Source organism: Salvia splendens, unplaced genomic scaffold, assembly GCF_004379255.2.
Source record: "Salvia splendens isolate huo1 unplaced genomic scaffold, SspV2 ctg324, whole genome shotgun sequence".
Taxonomy (NCBI): Eukaryota; Viridiplantae; Streptophyta; class Magnoliopsida; order Lamiales; family Lamiaceae; genus Salvia; species Salvia splendens.
This window is the reverse complement of record NW_024598967.1, coordinates 13,286-37,485: the sequence shown is the minus strand read 5'-3', so window position 1 is coordinate 37,485 and position 24,200 is coordinate 13,286. Positions and strand designations below refer to the sequence as shown.

The 24,200-nt window shown below is 38.1% G+C and overlaps 1 protein-coding gene across 1 annotated transcript; it reads right to left on the bottom strand.

Moving 5' to 3' along the window:
* Positions 1-11,685: 11,685 nt before the first annotated feature.
* LOC121789744 (flowering time control protein FPA-like) lies at positions 11,686-19,633 on the bottom strand. Its single transcript, XM_042188119.1, has 4 exons — positions 19,424-19,633; positions 18,418-18,729; positions 13,197-14,413; positions 11,686-13,048 (listed from the first exon to the last, which is right to left on the bottom strand). Exons 1-4 carry the CDS (start codon positions 19,424-19,426, stop codon positions 11,941-11,943), a joined length of 2,640 nt encoding a protein of 879 aa, XP_042044053.1. The 5' UTR covers positions 19,427-19,633; the 3' UTR covers positions 11,686-11,940.
* Between the last annotated feature and the right edge of the window lie 4,567 nt (positions 19,634-24,200).

Genomic DNA, 24,200 nt, shown 5'->3' with positions numbered 1-24,200 from the left:
TAATGTGTCCCTAAGCATGCGTGTTTCTAAGTTCTTCATGCTAAGTCCATGACATGGATTCACCTTCGGATTTTAAAACAATTAACTAAAACCCTAAAAACAAAAGCAAAAACCTAAACTCACGGTCCACCACTTCATCCCCCGAAACGTATTTACAACACAGTGTAAAATAAGTTTGTAGAATCGGTAGGGACGTGAGTAAACTAGTAAAAAGAAAACGTACCTTGAAAATTTTTGCGTAGTGGCTGGACGGGGAGAAAATTTAAAAATTTTGAAAAATCACGCTGGAAACTGCAGTTGGGCAGCGGTCGCTACGACGCGTCAGAACCTTTCTCGAGAGTGGCCAGCGGGCCGCTGCTGACACTGAAACGGTCGCTGGCGAGAGTCCAGAAACCTAGAAGGCATCATGTCTCTAGCCGAGACCTTCTTCCAAATAGCCTTGTGGACATCCAACAGAAGGCTTATTCCATAGCTCTTCGCGTTTTCGGGCTTGCCTCTTGTTGTCATCTTCCTACAAAGAAAATCAAGTTTTTAGAAGAGCACCAAACAAATAGACAACAAGGGTTTCCCCCAAACTTGCACTCAACCAAACATAAATCAAAAATCAACAAAAGTGCAAGTTTGTATCAAATATGTGTTCTAGAGTGTAGCATGTGAACATGTAAAATAATATCAACACAAAAGAACAACAATAATCCATCCCCTAACAAGAATTAATCCCCCATGCAGAGACGTATCAACATAAACATCACAAAACAACAATCTCTATAATCTACACAAGTATTGCAATTCATGGAAGTAATAATAGCCTCACAATGTTATGAACATGATTGCAATTTATAAGCAATGAAAAACAAGAGGAAATTCACCACCCTATGCAAAAATCTAACCATGAAAAACAAGTATAAACATCACCAAAATCATCCCTCATGCTAAAACACGCTTTTCATCCGAACAATTTCAACAATAGAGAGCAAAATCCATGAAAGAATTGAAACTAAACTCAGAAATCAAACTAGAATTCATACCTTGTGTTGGAGTGAATTGGACGATGAAAACTTGGAAATTGAGATGCAATGGATGAATGAGAGTGTGGATGTGTGGAATTGATGAAGATTTGAGTTGGGGTCGTGTGCAAGTGAGAATGAAGAGAAAAAGATGAAGAATGGAATAAGAAAAACTTACCTTTATAGGTAATTTCGCGTCACTGCCTCACACGCAGCGACCGCTGCAGGTCTTCTGAAAAACTTCTCGTCTCTCCGGGCGCTGCGGCCCGCGCAGCAACCGCTGCGGCCCGCCCTAAGGACCAGCCCTGTACCTTCACACGTGTAAACATGTAGCGACCGTTGTGGATTGTGCAGCGGCCGCTATGGGTTAAATTTAAATTTATTCTATTATTATTTTTATGTGCAAAATGCATGAAAATTGCAGAAAAATAAAAATAATGAAAAAAATGAAAAAAAAAGAACAAATTGGGGTTGCCTCCAACAAGCGTCTTTTTTTTAAGTCGTTGGCTCGACTTGAAGTGTCCCAACTAGGTGGGCGAATCGACGACCCTTGTGCTGAAAACCGTGAATTGGACAAATTTAGTGCCTAACTTTTTCCACCATTTGTATTTCCTTTCGCGATCTTGATCACATAGATTTCGGGGTCGACTTGTGGTTGAGTTTTCTTCTTTTCCTCTTTGGTTTTCCTGCGATGGAACCTTAGGAGGATTAGGCTTGCCCTTTTTAGGAACTTGAGGCAAAGCATTAACAACAAAATAGAAGGGTTAGAAAGATCTTCCCCTTTTGTGGTCCCTTAGGCTTTGTTGTGTCGGTCATCATAACCACCATGCATTCATACTTCATCTTTGCTCTTAGCGCCTCTTCATACTTGAGCATCACGCTCTCTATCTTGTAGGTGGACTTGCTAACATTGTCACTAAGCGTGATCTCCCGCTTACCTACATCAATAAGAGTTTTGTTTGTGGCTAGAAAATCTCTGCCTAGGATTAGATGTACATTTTTATCTACTTTCATATCAAGCACAATGAAATCGGCAGAGAAAATAAAATCATCTACCTTTACCAACACATCTTCGATCATGCCCACCGCATTGATTGCAGAGTTATCGACCAACCTAATAATCACATTCGATGTTTTGAGTGGTCCGATATTGAGCTTTTCATAGTACTTTAATGGCATGATGTTTATGCTCGCTCCAAGATCGCAGAGAGCCTTATCCACTTTTCCTTCCCCATTTGAGCACCTAATGATGAATTGACCGGATCCCTTTGCTTCACGCCTTCTCCCTTGGATGATTTCGCTGCAGTGATGAGGCAACTTAAGGTCAGCTTTCGTAGGCTTCTTCTTCTTTAACACAACCTCCCTTAGTAGCTTTGCATACCTAGGTATTTCCTGCAACGATTCAACAAGAGGAATATTAGTATGGACCTTACAAAACATGTTTAAAAAGTGCTTGAACTACTCTTCAAGCTTAAACTTCCTCTTTGGCTGAAAAGGGAGTATGATCCCATTGTGCCGCACGAGTCCATCCTTCGCGGGTGTTTCTGCCTGTTCGGTAGCGGCACGCTGCGGAGCTTGCAGCAGCCCGTTAGGCATCGGGCAGACCCCAGAATCTATCGCGGAGTTTTCCACTTCGTCCGTTTTTGCTTTGCAACCCACTTTTTGTTGATATCGACCACTCGTGTTGCTGCCTTTGCCTTGTCCTCCTCTATCTTTTATTGGACTTGGTCCATTTGATTCTTGATGTTGGTGACGGCGGTGACAACGGTGTTGATTCCGGCCTCGAGGTTGTTCAACCTTGCTTCAACGACCCCAATCTTGGTGTCATTGGTCTTTCTATCTTACACTAGCACCTCCAAGATCTTCATGATCCCTTGGTCACACTTCTCTTTTTTCTTCACGGGCTCAACTACCCCCCATTTGCTCACATTAAATCCTGCAGGGGGTTACAAGAAGTTGTTGTTAGAATATGAAAGGTTGGGATGAGGACGGTTCCCATTATAATTATTAAAATTACCGCCCCCTAGCCAGGTCGATAATTTTTGTTGTTATAAGGCTAATTGGGACCGCCTCCTTATTGCACATAGTTGATATCCTCGGAAGGAGCGGAAGGAGCATCGGGTTTGGTGACCGCTATGACGGAGGTCGGTGGAACCGGATCCTCTCTACTTGAAGTGTCCATTTGGTCAACCCGCACCCTAAGCTCAGCCAATTCCTTAGCTAAAGAGCTATCATCGGTTTCGTTGATGGCCGCCACTTGTCGCAAGCTATGTCACTCCTTAAACCACCCTCTGATGTTGGTCGCAAACTCTTCAATTACCGTCATGGCTTCTGGTCCAATCTTCCGCAGAAATCCTCCGTTGGCCCATGTATCCATAGCACAAATTTGTTCAGTGAAACCATTATAAAGTATGCCTACCTGATGGTCCACAGTGAAACCGTGGTTTGGGCAGGCTTTTGAAACGAGCAACGGCCTCATAGAGAGGCTCGTCGGGGCCTTGAATGAACTAGAAGATATCACTCTTCAATTTCAGAATAGCGCCCGGCGGATAACACTTATCGAGGAATGCTACCACTATATCCTTCTATGTGGAGACTTGCTCTGTAGGTAGACACTCAAACCACTCTTTAGCATAATAGATTAATGAAAAGGGAATTAGTCTTACCCTAATGGCGTCGTCATCGACACCATTCAATTTCAGCATGTTTGCAATCTCCACGAACTTCGAGAGGTGGCGGTTTGCATCTTCTGTAGCCCTACCTGCAAAAGGATGTTGCTCAACCCTTTGTATAAGGGGTATTCGCAGCTCAAAATTATTAGCATCTATACGAGGGCCTTCGGGAAATGTGATCATGTTCCCGTGATTAAACATATGCATAACAGGAACTACCTCCCTGTTTTTTTTTCTTGGGCCTCTCGGGCAATCTTTTCATCCATCAACTGCTTTACTTGGGCTTGCAGCCTTTCCAACTCAACTCTAGCTTGTCCTCCATTGTGTTTCGATCACTTCTTATTCTCCTATGTGTCCTTTCAAGTTCGAGATCGAGCGCCTCTAAGATGTCCTTCTCAAAACACGTTCGCATACACTACCTGAAAAAGACAAAACAAAAGTTAAACTTAAAATTAAAAACAGAAAGCAATTAAAATCCAAATTATTAAATTCGTCTGTTTGAAGATATCAATCACAAAGTGAATGTAGTCCCCGGCAACGGCACCTAAAACTTGATGCACTTTTTATTAGCACTATAAATACCTGCAAGTATACAGAGTAGGAATAGTATAGCTAAAGGTCAGTACCGGATATTGATCACGGGGAAAACAATCACAGACTGTGTACCTTCTACTAAGCTTCGTTCACTATTAGGAAAACCGAAAGTTTTGAAAATTTTGAAAACTAAAAACAATTTGAAAGCAAGAAAACAACTAATTGCAAATAACTGAAGAGGTAAAATATGAGAGATAAGAGAATTCCAGGGATGTGCGTTCACAGTTATGGTTATACAAATTCCAACTACAATACCCTAACACAGTTTATCCTTCAATAGAACGAGTCACATAAGTTTTGCCCATGCGGTACAACTGTAGATTACTAACACTAGGGTTGTCAATCCTAGATTCGTAACTCCTAAAAGCTCCTAAGACCCTTGAAAAGTCCCCACTCTCAATTAGCAGTGTCGTTTTAAGGGAAGCTAATTGTAGTGTCTACTAAGTGGATCTTACTCGCCAACCTCCTCTCACGATTATGTAGCAAGTTATATTAAATTATCACCGAATGTGTCACTCAAACGTGAAGTATTATGGAACAACTTAGGAAGAAACAAGTAAAACAAAACGGATATTAATAGAAAACAGAATTGTATAACCAAGGTCGTTACTAACACATCCTAGAATCCTATTAATTTGGTTACACATAATTGAATAATCTAAAAACCTAGAATGAAGGGAAAACAAAAAGAACATAAGAACTAAAGCAATAAAACCCAAAGGTTGAATCCTTGTAGCCTTGATCTTCTCTAGATTTCTTCTTCAACCTCTTGCACAATGAAGAACTCTCTCAAATTTATGCTCTAGAATTATAAGACAAAAAGAAGATCCTAATGAAGAGGTTTGAGGGGATATATATATATATATATATATATATATAGAGGAAAAATCGAGCAGCATGAAATAAGGTAAAAGGTGGCTAAGTTTGGTAAATCTTAAAAAGGAAGTAGGTCAAATTCGTGCGCCGTGTTTTCGCAGCGGGCCGCTACACCTTGGCTAGCGGTCGTTGCACACTGATCCGTAGCCTCTGCCTCTTGGATAGAGGCCACTACACTATGTTGCAGCGGTCGCTGTGAATAATCCCGTAGCTTTGGAAACTCTTCAAGCGGTCGCTGGGCGTGTTCTTCGTTTCAGCACAACTTTCTCTGGAGCGGACCGCTACTGGCTCAGCGGTCGTTGGGCCCCAGCGGTCGCTGTGCGTGTTGCAGTGGACCGCTGGGCGTCTTGAATGCTCTAGATTTCCAACTTTGACTTTTTGCTGTCTTTTTAGGCTCAAATATGCACAAATATCACAAAACACGTCAAAATACCATAATAGAGAAAATATGCAAAATATGGAAATGAATTGTGATTTTGACATTAAAAATGGATCAAATAAAGGCCTTAAAACAGTGCAAAATCCGAGCGTATCACTCATCACATTCGCTTGAGGACAAGCTGAAATGAAATGGGAGAGGGGAACAGTTGGTGTAGTTAGTGTCAACTTTATGTGAGTTTAAATTGGTTAGGAGTCATATGTTAGTTGTTTTAAACTTATGTGTTTTGGATATTAACTAGTTAAGAAAAATAAAGGCAAGATTCCCTTAGTACGAGTGATTGAAGAGAGGATACATGTTGATTTGTGAGATTCTCTCATTTAATAAACCAAAATCTGTTTGTAGGATGTAAGAAAGATAGAAGTAGCTTTAATCTAACCCTTTGTGAAGCCCTCTAAATGTGAGTTAGAAGCCAAAGTAGAACACTTTGTACTGATATAAAAATTGGAGAGGCTACCATTGATGCTTAGGGGGAAATAACATAGGCTAGTGAGGACTAAAGGCAATAGGAATAACCAGTTGAGCTCAATTCTTTCGCATCTTATGAACCTGCCTCATTGTAAGGGCACCTCCTAATAACGCCCTTTGAGCCTGAACTATAATTATCCCTTCTATTGGAAACCTTAAGCTTTCATGCCATGTGAACAAAGGGACGGACTTAGGAAACTCACCAACTGGTATAGGGGATAGTGACGAAGAATCGTAGCCAAGATGGCAGAAAAAGAGAATAGAAAAAAATACATGTACATTCTAAGGAAATTATAACCTGGCCCACAAAAAAAGAAGAGAGAAAAATAGAAAGTATGGGGCAGGAAATGATGATACCTGACCCTATAAAAAAGGGTTTGACAAATAAGGTCAAAATGGCCAACGGTATCTCCAGGTTTGGGAAAGTTTCGAATTGTACATAGGGAGGTTGTTCTAGTTTTGATCCTAAGTTCACATGTCCTTGTTACTTCTATATAAACTTTGAACTTAGAACCCCAATGAATCTCACCTGTGCATATTATAAACCCTGGCCCCATTACAACCAAAGAAAAGACCTTAAGGAACTAGTTTCTGTCAATAGAACTCAAGCATCAATGGTATGGCAAAATGAATGAGTGAATGTTCCTAACAATTCTGGTGAGGATTGAGTGACTGAGTGAATCCAACAGTTGGAAAGATAGAAGCTATCTTTACAAACGGACAAGCATGATAAGGTAGAAGGGAGGAGGGAAAGGAATCTGAGACTATAGACAATTGGATTTACCTTAAGCTTGTGGGGACAATTGCCAAACAACATAAACCAGTTCATTCCTCTTTCTTTTTACATGATATTGTGTTTCCTTTTTCTTATGTGTTTTTCCCTTTTCAAGTACTTTTACATGTCTACTTCTGTTTTGTAGTATTTTTTAATAAGAACTATGCTTTGAAACTTGCCTTTTTTCTTTTTCTTTTTTTTCATACTTGAGGACAAGTATGGGTTAAGTGTGAGCAGTTTGATTAGGCTCGTTTCATGCATGTGTTATGTGAAAAACTACACCAAACTTTGTATTCTAACGTACAATTTTGAGCCAGGTGTGTGTAAAAGTCCGTCATATTCAGAGAACAAATGGATTAGTTGAGCGCACAAATGGATCAAGGAGAAGAAGTCAAATTTGTTGCGCAAACGGATCAAGTCAGACTACATGACATGCAGCAGGAGCACCCGGTTAGAAGATTTAACCTCACACAAGAAAAATCCCCACGGGTGAAGGGTAAGAAGGACTTTTCAAAGGAAAATTGCCCTAGGTATCAGGACCTCACGCCTTTCTATAAATGGAAATAGAGAAGGAGGAAGGAGGCAGCTTCTAGTTCTTGACACTCAGTAGATTTCAGCTCTCTTCTAGGGCTGAAATGGGGGCTCCCAACACTCCAAACTCCAACATTCCGTCGCATACACACTTGGTTCCTGTTTAGTTTAGCTTAGTAGTGGTTTGGTGTTGGTTTTTATCACGTTTACCGTTTTGGTTCTGTAATTCTGCTTCGAGAAGGGACGGTGAAACAATGTTTGTTTTTGTTTGTCTATTTTCAGTTTACACTTGATGTTGCAGACTATGGATATTTTTCAATTCAGTAAATTTGATGTAATGATTTTGCTCATGTTTAAATGTTCTGTTTACCATGCATACGGTTTATGATTCACTTTTGACCGCTGATTTATGTTTCATGTTTAAGCTGAGTGTTTTGATTGTTTAATCTACTGGATCTGAGTTTTACTTTTGATTTCTGTGTGATTTCGAAGAAAATTATGGATGAAGTTTTTAAGTATGTTTAGATCTGATAGTTAATTTGTGATTTCTGCATGATCATGGTTTAGTTTCTTATTTACGTAGGTGCAATTTACTTATTTTTTTAATAAACTCCTATAGAAAGGAGGAAATTACAATTGATGTCAAGAGGGCTCGAACTCAGCACCTCTTACAAGAATGTCTAAGCTCATTGCCGCTAGGACAAAGGCTCTGGACCAATTTACTTTTTAGGAGTAGATTTAAGTTTACGAGCTGTTATGATAATTTTGTTATTCGAAAAGGTTCAGATCTGAATATGCTCTGTTTTTTCATGTTGATTTTGTGAAGAAGATGAAGTTGTTAGAAAAGTTTTACTTTATCATACGTTTTGCAGGTGACTGGTTGTCGTTCATTTTATTCTGTTTGGCTATTTCAGGAAATATTAGTATGAGTTGATCAAGTAAATTTTAGTCTCGTTTAGTAAGTGGATCAGTTTAGTTAGTTTACTCTCTCTAGTCAAGTAGTTTAACTTTACCCACCCCGTAAAGCGTGGCTGCGGCCATTCCTATTCGTGACCGCAACAAATTAAAACACATCGTCTCTGTGGGATCGATCCTTACCTCCCTATACTAGTTAATAGTATTGTGGGTTAAGGTTTTGAAATACTTTTTTTTAGTCTCTCCGTTTGCACACTCAAGCTGTATTAAGTCGAGTTAATCAGTTGAGTTTCCACTAGATCCACTCACCGGTATCCGCATATAAGAGGGCATACTCTTGGCCAGCTGGATCAGTTCAACAATCTAACTTGAGCAATTCACAACAATACAGCAGACAAAGCAGAACACAAATAGAAGACTCGAGCTTTTTCACTGCTCCCAATAACCGTAGAACCAACTCCCAACTGCTTCTAACGACTCTATCCGTTTCACTACGATCTCATCCCCAATGGTCACTTCATTTTATTAGCTACTTTGGCTAAGATGAGCATTCAACCATTTTAACAATAACAATGTGTATCTTTTTCCATTGGTATTCACCTCGAATGCACATGGTTTTTACTAGGGATGTCAATATAACCCGGAACCCGTGGGCTGGTCCGAATAACCCGATAAAAATACAGGGTTAGGGTCACAATTCTGCAGCCCGGATTTAAAATCGAGCCGTTCGGGTTGTCGGTTATGCGGGCTGACCCGTTCGGGATGTCGGGCCAGCCTATCGGGTTGAGGGTTTCTGGACTGCGCGCAGTCTTTGTAAATGGCATAATTTTTTCTACAAAGCTCTGATTGAGGTGTGCAAGATACCCACACGAAGCTCTTTCAAAGATGAAGAGAGTGATATGCATTAGGGCCTTATCGGGCTTCAAAATCGTGAGAAACATTGACTCGAACAAGGTTGTGCACATCCACATATTTTGTGTACATTTTTCTAATCCATTTTCTATTAATTCTCAACAAACATATAAACATACCAAAATATAGAAATATAACCAAAATCATCCAAGACAACTCTCTAAAACTATGCAAAATCCAAATACGTCAACCGACTATATAAGTTCACGAAAAAAATCATTATGTTGTTCATTGATTCATAAATACTCATATATAAAAGCTTTCTTTAGTATATTCTAATATAATAGTGCAAAGTGTTTTGGCGCCGCTTCGTCATTGAATTATGCGTACTTTGATGATTATAAATTAGTATTTGACTTTTTTACAGCTGGAATAAATTAAATTTGACCAATCATAATTCAAGAAACTTTAGAGTTACTCCCATTAGCTAGCATCTTAATATTCACTCTTCAACAATTCAAAATATTTTTGTTACATCTACGCTCCACCTCTCACGTTATGAAAATTTTATTCAGTTTTCTAAGAATTGATTTATGTTTGAATTTTGAAACAAAGTATTGATTTATGTTTTAAATACATAAACATAAACATACTATTGATAGATATTTGTAAATAATTACGTAAATATGTAATGAATATGTTATTTTAATTAGAAAAACTTAATCTTTTTTTTAAAAAAATAATGAAAATTAAAAATACTTGTTGCATGACTAATTAAAAATAAGTATATAATTAAAGAAAATTAAAAATACGTATTATTTTTTCAAAAAATATTTAAAAAACTAAAAATGCGCATTGGCCCGCATGAATAACGCGATGGGTAAGCCCGAAACCCGAAGGGTTATTAGGGTTGAACTTTTATAACCCGAAAAAATCATAACCCAAATAACCCATACCCGAATGGCCCGACAACCCGAACGGATTGGCTCGAACCCGAACGGGTTGGCCCGATTGACATCTCTAGTTTTTACCATCTCAATGCCCAACTGTTGGGGTTTGGTGCCCCTTGTACAGCGGAAGACTTGCATAAAATAAATAAATCAGATATATGATATATTTTTATAGATTATGAGTGCAATTAATCACATGTTATACAATCAATTGCATACAAAAACGCACATAATTCATGCTCAAGGAAATAAAACCCTAATTCATGAATTCCTACATTTTAGAATTAACGTTTTGATTCTCCGAAGAATCGTCGGCTGCTTTGTTGGGGTTTGGCGCCCCTTGCATAGCGGAAGACTTGCATAAACAAATAATTCAATTTAAAAGAATTCCAATTTCGTGTACCAAACGGAGCCTGCATGTATTGAAGACTGAGGATTCGATAAGTCGATTATCCACTAATTGGTAGCCTATCTTATTAAGTTCGATAAATTGTTAATCGATAACTAAAATTTCAGTTTTGATTTCATTTCATTTCATTTATTGTACGAGGAAATTTTCAATTATCAGTTACGAAGAATTATGACTATAGAACTTAAAGAAAACAGGATTGATAAGTCGAGTATCCACTAATTGGTAGCCTAACTTATTAAATTCGATAATCTGTTAATTGATTACTAAAATTTCAGTTTTCATTTCATTTCATTTATTGTACGAGGAAAATTTCAGTTTATCAGTTACGAAGAATTATAATCATAGAACTTTAAAAAAAATGTACTCCCTTCGTCCCCAAAGAATATGCACTTTGAGAACGACGTGGGTTTTAATGCAAAACCGGTAAAGTAAGAGAGAGGTAGAGAGAAAAAGTAATTAAAGTATTGTTAGTATAAATGGGTTTCACCTTATTAGACAGAAAGAGTTTCTAAAATTGGAAAGTGAATGTTCTTGTGGAATGGACTAAAAAGAAATAGTGCATATTCTTGTGGAGCGGATGGGGAGTAGAGTAGTATCTAAATGTCATAATTTATCAACAAACAATTTCTTAGTCTTTGCAAAGACAGTTTGGGATGGAACTTTCTTTCCCTTTTATGTCATATGTTTCTTTTCGAATGTCCTGAACCTTTGAACCATTTTTTTTTTTGTAGTTTTTGAGTGGTTTTCTGAATTGATTTTTAATGTTTCAACATGCTTCTCTTTGAATAAACTACATTGCATGAATTAAATAAATTGCATTTTAGCACAACTTATTATACTTCCTCCGTCCATCAAATAATGTTCAAATTTACTTTTTATATCTGAAAAGTGGGTTTTACATGCCGCTATCTCATGGGTGATTCAAATGGCCCATAGGAAAAATGTTAATTAGTTTAAAAATTGTACTCCTATTGTTGTTATTTTGGAATAACAAACTAACTTGCTAGACATAAACCAATCGATAAGCAGGACAACCATCTGTTTGTGGCTTGATTGACAAATTGATTCGATTAATAACCAAACCAAACCGCCAATCAACCACTCAAGGTAGGAATGAGAAAAAAATAGAGATAATAATATTTTTTTATCATAAAAGGAAATGTCTCACGGACATGAACACAAAAGGCATTATAATTTAACCGATTTTAAAGATACTCAATTGAATTAAAAAAATCAAAAATTGAGGAATATAACCTGAATCCTATCTGCTTAAACAAATAACACAAGGCCAACTTGAAGAATGAAAGTGCAAGTGCAGATGCATTTATCCACATATTATTCCATTCTAATCTACTGTTAGATAACAATCCATGACAAGTACAAGAGGTAACGCAACGCAGAAAGCCAGTTTTGATAAAACTCTGGAATGTTACAAACAGTTTCAATCTTTCAGGTACCTTTTCCCTGCTGGATTTGCTGAAGAAGCACTGCAGCGAGATGCAGCGTTGCTTCCAGACGTTTCTGTGGGTCAGCATCGGGATCATCTTGCTCGGCAGTTTGAAGTTGTTGCTGCTGCTGGTGAGTTAACTGAGCCTCTCGTTGGGATGCAACTAAATTTGGGGATTGCTGCTGCAGCTGCCGCGCTTGATTATTATACTGTGATGGTGGGAAATCGGAGGACATCTGATCATTAGGTAATCCGTAATTTTGGGGCATTCTGTGCAGGTATCCAGGTTGATTGAGGTTTCCTCCTGATGGTTTATACTCTCCGGAGCTCGAGTGTCCCTGTTGGCTGAGAAGAGACGACGCCAGCTGAGCAAGTTCCGGTGGGAGACCTGCAACAGGCGATGGTGAAGGAATAGAAGGGTTCTCCTGAATAGGCCACTTTCCATTTCCACTGGTGGGGAGACCGGAGTTACCAGGTGTATAGTTACTGTGAGTTACTTCCTGCATTTGTCGAGGAACTGAATAGTAGGGATGACCCATGGAACTCGTTGGAGGATTGGATGCCTGTGGTGTAATATCTCTAATACTGGAGTTCGAGTTCTGATAATCGTGGGGGATTGCAGGCTTCCGATCATAATCAGAAGATGAATTCCCCAGAATAGGAGCTACAGTTGCAGGTTTTCCATATCCAGTAAGAGGTGGTGGAGGCGGCAAGTAAGGCAGCGAGGGTGAGACTTGATTCTGGTCTACTGAGTCATTCTGAAACGAGTTGAATGAAGTTTCTCGGTTTTCGTTTGGAGGGAGGGAGCCATAGCTAGAACCAAAAGGATCTATCCTCAAGACAACACCAGATATGCTCACTTTACCAGGTACTTTCAGAACTTTTTCAGAGAACTCGGACGGAGGTATAAGGAATAAGGTGTTCCGTTCATCCAATTTCACGACAGCTGCCCGCTGCTTCTCCCCAAGATAGCTCATGAATTCATTGTAATATGAAATGTCGGGATCATTTGCTGGGGCAAAAAATACAGCCGAAGCACTAGCCGCCTGATAGTAATGCTTTGCAAGCATGTCTAAGCTGGTCCTCGCTGTACAATCGAGAATTTCGGGCCTGCACCATTCAAGATCATTTCATGAGTAATATGGAAGCACAAGGTGAAATAGGTAATGAAAAGGCTATCGCCAATTGCACAAAATTTCAAGAAATTCTCAGCAGTCGCCATATTCTTTTAACAGGTTTATAATCGGCTACTACTTACAGGACCATGTCCGGCGGTTTACCAACAGGAAAGCAGCGAGCACGGCAAACCATTGTTCCTCCCTTGGCTATCATTCCCTCCCACCTCCACACTTCTTTTGAGGAAGATACACGTGAGTCAGGAGTAAATTTTCTCCGATCAAGGGGAGGCATCGGCGTAGGAGCAACCTGAAAATCGTCATATGGTGCATTCCAATGATCACCCCTTTCCATAAATGGTTGGCCAGTGTTCATCAAATGCTCAGGAATGGATCTATAACCTGAATGTCTGGAATTGTCATCATCTAGGAGACCAGACTGAGGAATATTACGAGAAGGCATTCGTTTTGATCTCTCCAAATCAGATAATGGAAAATCTGGTAACTCATTATCAGTAGGAAATGTGATGGTCTTCGCTTTTTTTGTCCCGTGCAAGAGAGAGACATCTTCAGGTAAATCCCATGGATCATCATACATAGGACCTTGATGAGGATAACCTTCAGGAGAGAATTCACGAATACGTACTCTCATGTTCCTTGAAGGGCTATGGGGATGATCATAAATATCTGGGGATAACCCTAGCTCAGACCCTTGACCGCTGAATCTTCTCCGCTCATGGATATCATTTCTCCCGGACCACGAATTATTATTCCTTATGTTGCGATCACGACGATCCATATTCGACACAGAAGGAGATCTCATGCTGGGATCCCCAGATTTATGACCATACTCCCTATCAGCTGGGAAATAATCAAAACATTCAGTCCGTCCATATTTTACAATGTGTGGTGAAGGAGGAACATTTGAGTTCCTCTCTCTGTTTGATGGCCCCATCTCGTTCTTTGCAAAACATATATGTACACGGGGATTTCCAAATAACTTACCCTGCAGAGTTTCTTTAGCATTGCAGGCCTCCATCACATCTCTGAATCGAACAAATGCATAAGTGCGGCCTGGAAATGCAGTTATCTTCTCAATATCACCAAACCGTGAAAAGGCCTTTCTCAAAAGAAATTCATCTACTTTTAGTTGGGCAGGAAATCCAATCCACAAGACTTCACTTGGTTCTGCATTTTTGTCATTGGTCTTGGATTTTCTGTGATGTAATGACTCAGGACTAGAGTAACGCATTCTTGCGTCCCTCGAGGAGAAGGGAGACCCTCGTCCCCTGGGATGTGAATTGTCCCTCTGTTCTCGCTCAGCGTAGTCTGCATCACGTGGTGGAACTAATGATTTTTCCTGCAAATTTGAACTCCATTACAACTATTGAATCACACTTAAAAAGTCAATGCTTCTTCCGCAACCCTAATCCATAATTAAATTGTTCAAGATGCAACTGCATTAGATTCCTTCCAACCTCTCTCACTCTCTCTCTCTCTCGCTCTGTGACAGACACACAAACGTATACACATGTTCTAGCCCCCAGGTCAATGTGCACTGATTCTTCTCGAATAAGACATTTCAGGGTTTACTTTAGAAAAATCAGCAAAGAGATTTTATAGTCTAAACATTTGAGAGTTGAGAGAAACACAAATTGAGAAAGTACTGAAAAGAAAAGTCCACCTTCCTATTATCCATATCATTTTGGGACCGGAGAAACAGTGCCTAAATTCTAAGAAAGAAATTTCATTTTCACTGTGGCATAAAACAGAAGGAAAAAAAAATGAACCATGATATCTTGACACCGTTCCAAATAAAAAAAGTAGCAGTCGATAAATCAAAATGCTGAGAAACACAAAAGAGAGGAAAAGGTCTCACTTATGCAGACAAACAGAGGATTCACATAGTTTCAGCATAATAGCAACATATAAGCCTTCAAGCAGTAGTTTGGTAATGAGTTTTGCGACCACAAGCATCAGAGGATTTCACATTGTTTCACTCGCTTGACAGTAGATGAGCTAAGATATAGGAAAATCCCTCGAAAGAAATAAAATGGATACACTAAATTTGTACATACATGTGTGAGTGTGCGTGGAAAGTTATCTGCTAAGGGTACCAACAAAAAAAAGTCCTGCATATAGCATCTAAACAGGGAGATGCATCCAGTATAAATCTCAAGTGAACAAAAAGATTGAACCAGAGTAATTCACAAAGATCTCCAACTTCTGAGGTCCAAAAGAGTTAACAAAAGAATTCATTTCTAGGTCACCAATGGCTTTGCTCCTTAACACCAGCATTCAGAATTCTCAGTGATAGCCTGAGAACAATACCTACCCCTAAAACAATCTTCTTACTACCTTAACTGACATTCCTAATAATTTCAAATTTTCAAATAATGTCTCACCTAACCATAATTCACACGTGCTTAAAGTTCCATGAGTTGCACATTTTTTAGTGCACCTTGGTTAAGCAGAAATAAAGGAACTCAAAAAACCTAGGGTCTCCTAGCCTTCATTAAAAAACATGGAAGCAAGTGTAGACCTCAGCCTATACATCAGCCCATGGTTTCAGACTAGATTATCCCCTTATATACAGATATTGGCCTATATAAGATAAGAAAATCCTAAGTACCCTTGGAAAAGTTTTGTTGAGGAGTGTCTAGCAGCTATACATGTGTTTTCTTAGGTTTTCTTGATAAAATGACTAGCTGCAGCTATTATATAACCAAGAACTACATGTCAATGCAGCAACCAACTTCACCATTATCGTCACAGCTTAATATTAATGCTGAGAAAAGATTTCAAAAGAAATCAGAAAGGGGAATCTCTATACAGCATTCTGCTTATCATCAACAGCTGAGAGAATCACGCTACTACATTCATGTGTTCTTTCTCCTGACAAGCATGTTATTGAACTAAACCAGAATGCTAGCCAGTTGGAATAATTAGTAGGAAAAGTTTATCAATCAGAGCAAGAATCAGATACATAGGTTTATGGTTAATTCGATTCGAAATTGCATTGTACATTTCATTCATTGACTCCACATGCTTTTCGTTGACGTTTGGCTGTATGTGATGTTTGTTCTTTTTGTTGGAGTTGAGATGCACTAATATGGGGCATGCATTTGATGGTGACTATGTTATAAAGGTACTTTGCTTCCTTGAAACAGAAACTCTTTTGACCCCATCCTGAAGTCTTGGTCCATATCACACATACGACATAATGCTATATATCAGGAATGGGCAACTGTGGTGACAGTTTAGACCTTCCCATTTCTTTGGAGGAATGGATTTCACCATACAGCCGAACTCTTCCATGGATACATGTGGCCCAACTCACTTGACCATGAACAATATATCTTCGTCTCTCTAAAAACAGAATTGCATAAAAGATACATGTATCATGGGCCAAATATGTTTCATCACTATGAAATGAACAACTTATATTTATCGCATCATTAGAGACGTGCAGACTGTTTTCTTCATCTTTATTGTTTTCAACTTTCCTGAGAAAAGTGATTTGAGTTTCTAATGCAATCACTGGCTACCAGGTACAAGCTATGGGAAAACATAATAACGATATGCTTGGTTTGATGCAATGGAATTGCATATGGTACATGAAAAAATACAAGATCAGATATTACTTGCAGTGTTGTCAGAAGTAACAGTGCCGAACAATAAGTTCAATACGTGAATATACAGTTGTGAGGGTATAAAGTTGTGTATTAGCATTGTGATGAGATGAGAAGTCCTGCTTGATTTGAAAAGCAAAGTAGATTCCAATAAGAGGTTTGTTTGTTGTCTAAAGTTAGTTGTGTTATTGTGTACATCCACCAAGTTGCAAAATGCTGCTTTTTGTAGCAATGTTTGATATACTGAGACCACAAAGTGGGATACATATTATGGTTTGGGGAACGGAAACCACAAATTCAGTACTACACATTTCAACTAATTCCAACTTTTGGAAACATGTCTGGAGATATATGCCTTAGAGGGCCTGCTGATCAATGCTAATCCTATTCATGTGATGTAAATCCCAGCAACCAACAAGAATATAAAGTCTTGACTTTTCTGGCTACCGGATGCACATATATAAGAAATAGAGCTAGTTGGCATAGCTTTCTTCATCATATGAAGAATTTACTAGAGAGGATTTCTGGCAAATTATACATGTAACAGTAAAATATACTCAAGAACATTCTAGAGCCTATTTCAGATAATTTTATTCTGCAAGATCCCACGAGAAATTACTCAGAAAAGACAAGGATGAGGCAAGGTGGTTTCAGGCATTTTCAAGCATGATTTGATGAAGTACAAAATCTAATTTATCTGCCATCATAAGTTCATAAATGACGTCATTTATGAAAACCAAAATCCAACGTATAATTTTTGCTACAAATATATAACTTATAGGAAATGTATCCGCCTAATAACTGTCAGATTCGGTGTAATGGACAGGGCAGAAGAAGGCTTTGCACCAAATATGTCCCTTTTAATCCTCTTGGAGGGATTTCTAGAATGATGTATGTATGTGTGAATAGTTTGTTTCCCTCCAAACTCTTAACCGAAATCAACACTACTGTAGAATCATCTTACATCCTCCTAATCCCTATTTAGTGCAATCACTAGAAATTATCTGGATTCACATCAATTCCAAACCTATCAAATATGATTTTGCAGTTTTCTAGGGCAGGTGGTTTGAAATTGTCTAATCAAATGTGGGTCGTGACAAGTTATTGATTTCCTGGTCCACAATGGTGTTTCACCTTTGTCAGTGCAACTGAAAATTTGTTGGTTGAATTAGAGTACTTTGCAGTAACTCTTCCACATGTTAAATTGTGTGCTCTTTCAATTGCATCTATGATAAACAGAGCAGTAACAGGTAAAACTTAGGCATGTTTCCACTTAAGAAGAGTTGCACAAAGAATCCACATTTTGATGGCAAGATCACGTGTAAAAAGGAGGCATTGATTCAGCACCTCGGATTGCATTGATGTAAGATGTTTTTCAAGAAATAGCTGAACTTGTTCTAAGTAATTGCACATCAGACTGTGGAGCAAAATGAGGATCAGCATCTTAATCAATTAAAAGTGAGCCTAATTAAGTGTCTATTTTTCTGCATCCCCTTTGATGTTGGAATGGAAGATAAGAAGAGTGGAACCCTTTGAATAATGAATAGTAACTGATATGCAAAGAATGAGATGGAATTGATTGTGCAATGAGTCGAATCTCCATGTGTGTGTATTTTGGGATCTTCAGCAGTATAACAAACACCCTATCTTGAACGGAGGTTAATGAATAGCAGAACAGGAAAGGCATCAATACAGTACCAGAGGAAATAAGACAAGGATTGGCAAAACTAACCGCCTTGGCATACTCAATTCTAAGTGGATTGCCTTCGATACCAAAACCTTGAAGCTCTTTAAAGGCAGCATAGGCATCTTCTTCATTTATATAATTAATAAAAGCATAGCTCCTGCCTGGTTGAAATGCAATGCTCTCAAGCTCTCCAAAGTGTAAAAAGTGATGCGCTACATCACTTTCACTTAAGTTATGAGGAAGATTTCCAACCCAGAGGTGCCTTGAAGGCGGATTACTCCCCCGACCATGGTAGGATCTATCTTCTGATCTGGAAGGGTAATCCCGACGAGGTCTGCCTCTTCCTTCTCTGAAGCTCTATAGAAGAATCAACAAATAAGATAAATCAACCTAAAAGATGAGCATATAGTTTCCAAACAAACACACCATTAACATAATTAGGCTATTTACAGAAGTAAGTTAAATACAGATAGTCCTGCAAATTGGACTCCAACAAAAAATGCAGAAAAAGCATAACAAACATTCAGAAAAAAGAAAACACGCCAAATACAGCAATTTGTTTTCAATTAAATAAATATATGCAAGCGCATAGTACAAGCAAAGACTACAATGTGGTGAATAAAATAAGACAGCAAACATAGTAAATAATAAAGGAGGCAATACAGATTTAAACGGAAAATCCTTTCAAAGAAAAAGCATTAACCAACACAAATAGGATCTAAATACGAAGCTCCAAGGAGAGCAGGATCATCCACAATATGTGTACATTACGGTAAAACGAATAGTATCATCTATCAAAAGCAAAAGCAAAATATAAAAATCTAACGAATTTTAAAATGACAACGGATAAATGGAGGTGAAAATTAGCTAAACCTAAGACCTGATCGCATAAATATTTAGGCACTAGAAATTTCCAATAAAACTAAAATCAAGCCAATTCTAAGCAATTGGACATTGGAGAAATCAGTTTAAGATGTAATTCGATAGATACACATACGGTTCAAAGAAACAAAAATAAATAAAGATTAAATAGGAAATTAAGAACTACTACCATTCTACTTGGTGTACAAACTTCAATCGGAGAGAAGTGTAGAAGACCGACGGTGAATCCGGGAGAAGCTCGCCTTCAAATATACTGGCGGCAGAATTACGTGTCTGTGTATCAATGATAGACAAGCATCACAGGAATTAGGGCTGAAGAGAGAAAGGGCTAAAATGAATTGGGTTGGGAATATGTGTGAAGGAGGAAGTTAAATTTTACAATGGGAAAATGCACAAAACCTTTCTCTCTCTCTCTCTCTCCTCTCTCTCTCTCTCTCTCTCTCATTTTTCCACTTTTTATCATATGATTACTATTTACATGAAAATTAAATTGTCGTACTTTAAAAATATTAAAATTATAATATAATATGTTAATTGATAAATATCTTCCTGCTGAGTTTGAAAACTCAATACTTCAATATTGTACAAATGTGAATTGATATATGTATATATAATTTTATATAATATCATTCGTTAAATTAAAATGAAATTGAATTTGTTGAGAAAATAACATAAATTTGAGTTGAACAATAGTATAATATAAAATTTAAGATTGTAGTATTAAATTATATCAGCCCAAAATATAAAAAGTTAACTATCGTCAAAATTGTACCACTTGAAAAATAAAGATGAGAGTGAAGTTGTGTGGCAGAGGAAATAGAAAAGAAATTATAGAAAATGACAAAAGAAATTTTATGCTCTTATTAGGATTCAAGGTTAAAAACGAAAATTAAGGACCTTATACGATACTCTAATTCAGAGACTTAGTATTGATATTTCTCTTTAAGTGTTTTGTTTTATTTTATTTTTGAATTTTTTGAATAATTTAAATATTTTAATTAAAAATTGTTAATCTAGTCAAAATTCACTTAATTAGCGTTGAGTGTTAACTTTAACGGCTCCGTCCAAAATGGACTAAATTTGGACCGTTTTCATTTGTTCAGGATGCACTAATTCAAAGCATAATGTTCTTGACCAAAATCGTAAAATCGTCATATGTTTAGGACCATAAATGGCCTTTAGTCTTTTCTAAATTCAAGAACATAATATGTGCAAAATATATTTTCTAGGGATGAAATTTGAATTTAACTCTTTCATTGAATATAATTGGACTACTTCTTCCGTTCCTAAATAAGAGTCCTATTTTGTTATATCTTTAATTTATTAAAATATTTTATCTTTTCTATTTCAGTTAATTTATTAAAGTATTTGTTATATCGTTAATTTATTAAAATATTTGTTATGTCACTTTAGAGTACTTATATGTAGAAAACTTAAATGTCTAAAAAAATGAAAAAATGATTTACAAGAAGTAATATTTGAAATGTCTCGTTATTTTTTTCATAAGCTATTTCGAAGGGCATGTTGAGGTTTGGTGCCCCTTGCATAGTGAAAGACTTGAATAAAACAAATAAATCAGAATGAAGTTCTATTTGACCGATTATGAGATTAATCAATTTACATGTTAACACATAAGTGCATGCTAGAACACAAATAATTCATGATATTAAATAATATAAATCCTAAAACATGAATTCTACGATTTCGGGTTACCGAATTGATTCTCCAAAGAATCAATGATTGCTTGCATCTTATCCATGTGATGATCTTCAGAACTCGACCACAAATCTTCTAATTTGTTCCCGAACTCAGATAATGACCTTTTGTAACGACCCGCTAAGCTGATATTATTATAAACTATATTATTAGCTCGATTATCTAAATAAGTAACTTTTATGCGATTAAATCCGAACTACGATAGATTGCAGTTGTTGTTTGTTTCGACGTTAGGCAAGTAAATAGAACACGTAAATATTTTACACCTATATAATATAAATTTAAATAAATAAATAAGATTCCAAAATCCAAATTTTAATGTTCGATACATCCAATAAAAGTCCAACAAAATTTAATTTATACATCGTATGTTTTAAGAAAGTGGTACTTCAACGCGGACGGCCACGAACTTGAACCGATCATACCTACACCAAATTAAATGAACAAGTGAACAAATACTCAAATAATTATTTCAATAAACAAATAAAATATAAAAAAAGAGGGGCAGATTCAGAGGATCTTTTTTTAACACAGCATTCATTACTGCATTTAATTCTTAGCCTCCAATCATATCTTCCTCTCACACAGATGGATATCATCCTTCGGTTGGAAGATACACATCCCACTTGCCATCTTTTTCTGTACATGTACATTTATACAAATCATTTTCCTATCTTTCTCTGCAAGTAAGAAAATCCAAGACCTATTCTTTTCAAGTTCAATTCAGGAAACAAATATCAAGTCCAAAGAATTACTCCTTTTGCACCCCAAATTCAGATCGACAGCAGGTATGAATCCTCACTACTCAATTTCAAATCATGAACATATGCCTTTGCTCCCAACATAGCATCATACACCAATCTCCCACAATTAATGCGAATAAGCTCTCATCAACACTCAAACTCTAACAATCGAACACCCATCACAGTAATTGAAAGCTAAAAAAACGAAAAGAGGCATAATTTGTTTGAGAACTTATCTGTTCGGTTGTAGTCGGGTTAGTTCCGGGACAATTCGGGGATGATTGGAGAGAATCGGGACTGTTTCGGGGTAAATCGGGGCAACGGATGGAGGAGACTGACCGACGGACGCGGCGTGGCAGCAGCGGCGTCGCGTCTTCCCGGCGTGGCAGCTGCGGCGTCGCGTCTCCCGGCAGCGACAGCAGCGTCTCCTGCGGCGACGGAGCAGCGACAGCAGACGCCTGACTCAGCGCTGCTGCGGTGACTCCACGGCGGCGAACCGGCGCTACCGCCGACGGTACAGCGGTGTGTGACGGAGGGGCGAACCGACACGGCGACGACCGCAGCGGCGGGACCCTGACCGGCGGCAGCTGCTGCTCTAACGGGTCGACTGGTGCGGGCGACGATATGAGGCTGAGGGAGGTAGAGAAGGGAGAGAAGAGAGGGAGAAAGAGGCGCCGCGCGCCGCCGGAGCGGCGGCGCTGGCAGGGCGGCGTCTCGACGGCGACGGCGCTAGAGGGGGGGCTGGTCGACGGGAATTTCGAATTGGGGGAGGGGATTTCCCTATTTTGTGCAATTGGGGAAGAAGGGGGTGAATTGTGATTGAGAGAGAGAGAGACGATAAGTTGAGGGGGGGTACATGGTTGAATTAATCTTAGATTTGGGCTTATTCATTGGGCTAGTTCTTTTATTTACTTGGGCCAAATGAGTGAGGAAATTAAGATGAGCCCAGTTCTTTTAAAATCATAATGGCTGTTTTAATTGGAGGAGGCCCAATTTTCGGATTTAATTACTGTGGGCTAAAATGGGAAAGAGACTTGGCCCAGTTTCGAAAATGGTATCATTTGAGAGAAAATATAATGCTAAATAATAGCCTAAGTTTTAAATAAGATTTCATTAAGGTTTATATTAATTTTTTTCTAATGATGCAATTAAACTAAAATATTTAATCTTGGAATTTATTTAAGAGTTTTACGTTAAAATTTAGTGACACATGGAGTGTCACTTAGTCGGAGCCGAAATAGCAACAAAGTAGTAATAGATAATGTAGGTTTTAGAAATTTCTTAATGAATTTGTTTGGGATTTAAAATTTTAATTGGAGATATAAGGTGGGGAAATAATTAAGCTTTGGGGCTTTTAAATAAATCTTGGGTCGATAATTAATCTGACGAATTATTTAATTAATTTGAAATAATTTTGAAGTATGAATAATTTATCCCAAGTCCGGAAAACATATAATTTTTCTTAACAAAGGGAAATAGTTGCGATAATTCAATTATGCGTTTAAATAAATTTTAGGATTTTTTTGTTCGATTTTATGATGGAAAATACGAGGAGCCAACGGAGGAATTATGGGCGTAAGCGGCCGACCGGCATCGCCCCGCGACGCCTCGGGCGGCCGCTAAGGAAATGGAAAGAAAGAGGGAGACGACGTTCTCAAGTCACAGAAATAATTAAGTTTAATAAAGAAGTGCTATTGATTAAATTTCCCAATTTAATTAATAAGCAAGTTTCTAAAAATTTTCTAACAGTGAACAAATGATAAAAGAAATAAAGTAGGGGCATGCATTCCTAAGTATGTGAGTTTCTCGAGTCTTATTAGTACGTTGTTTGTTTTCAAAAGGCTATCTCCATGAGTTAAGGATGGAGTCAGGAAAATTCAAGTTAAAGAAACTAAACGAACAAGGTGAACTTTCTTATACTAAAAATACAAATTGTATTTTATGAAAACTTGAACACATGTTCGTGATTTTTAAAGATGTTGTCTTGCCATAAATGTTTTTGTGTATGATGCCTATCTGTTGGCTACGGCCAAGTGAATTATGAATGATGATATAAGTCGAATTCGGGTCCCAGTGAGGGTGGTGTCCCCGCTCGGACTAGTGTACACAAGCTACCTCTGTCATGTTGGGCAGAGCAGGTGACCGTGGAAGGTGGCCACCTTCCCCGGCACAAGGATACCTCTGACATGTGGGCAGCAGAGAGGTGACCGGAGGAAGGTGGCCACCTTCCGGCACATGTATGTAAGGTGACCGTTGTGAGAACACCATCTCAACGGCACAATTGTGATCACAGATATGGCTAAGTACAGGAAAAAAGGACTGCAGTCCAATGTGATATTTTTAGTAAGCTCGGGTCTTTTCAACAACACCCCGATGTTACTGTTCTGTGATGATGGCTTGACAAATATTTTCAAATGTATATGTGTAATTTTCGGCAATGTGTTCACTGAGTACTTTTTGTACTCAGCCCTGCATATATTTCTAAAT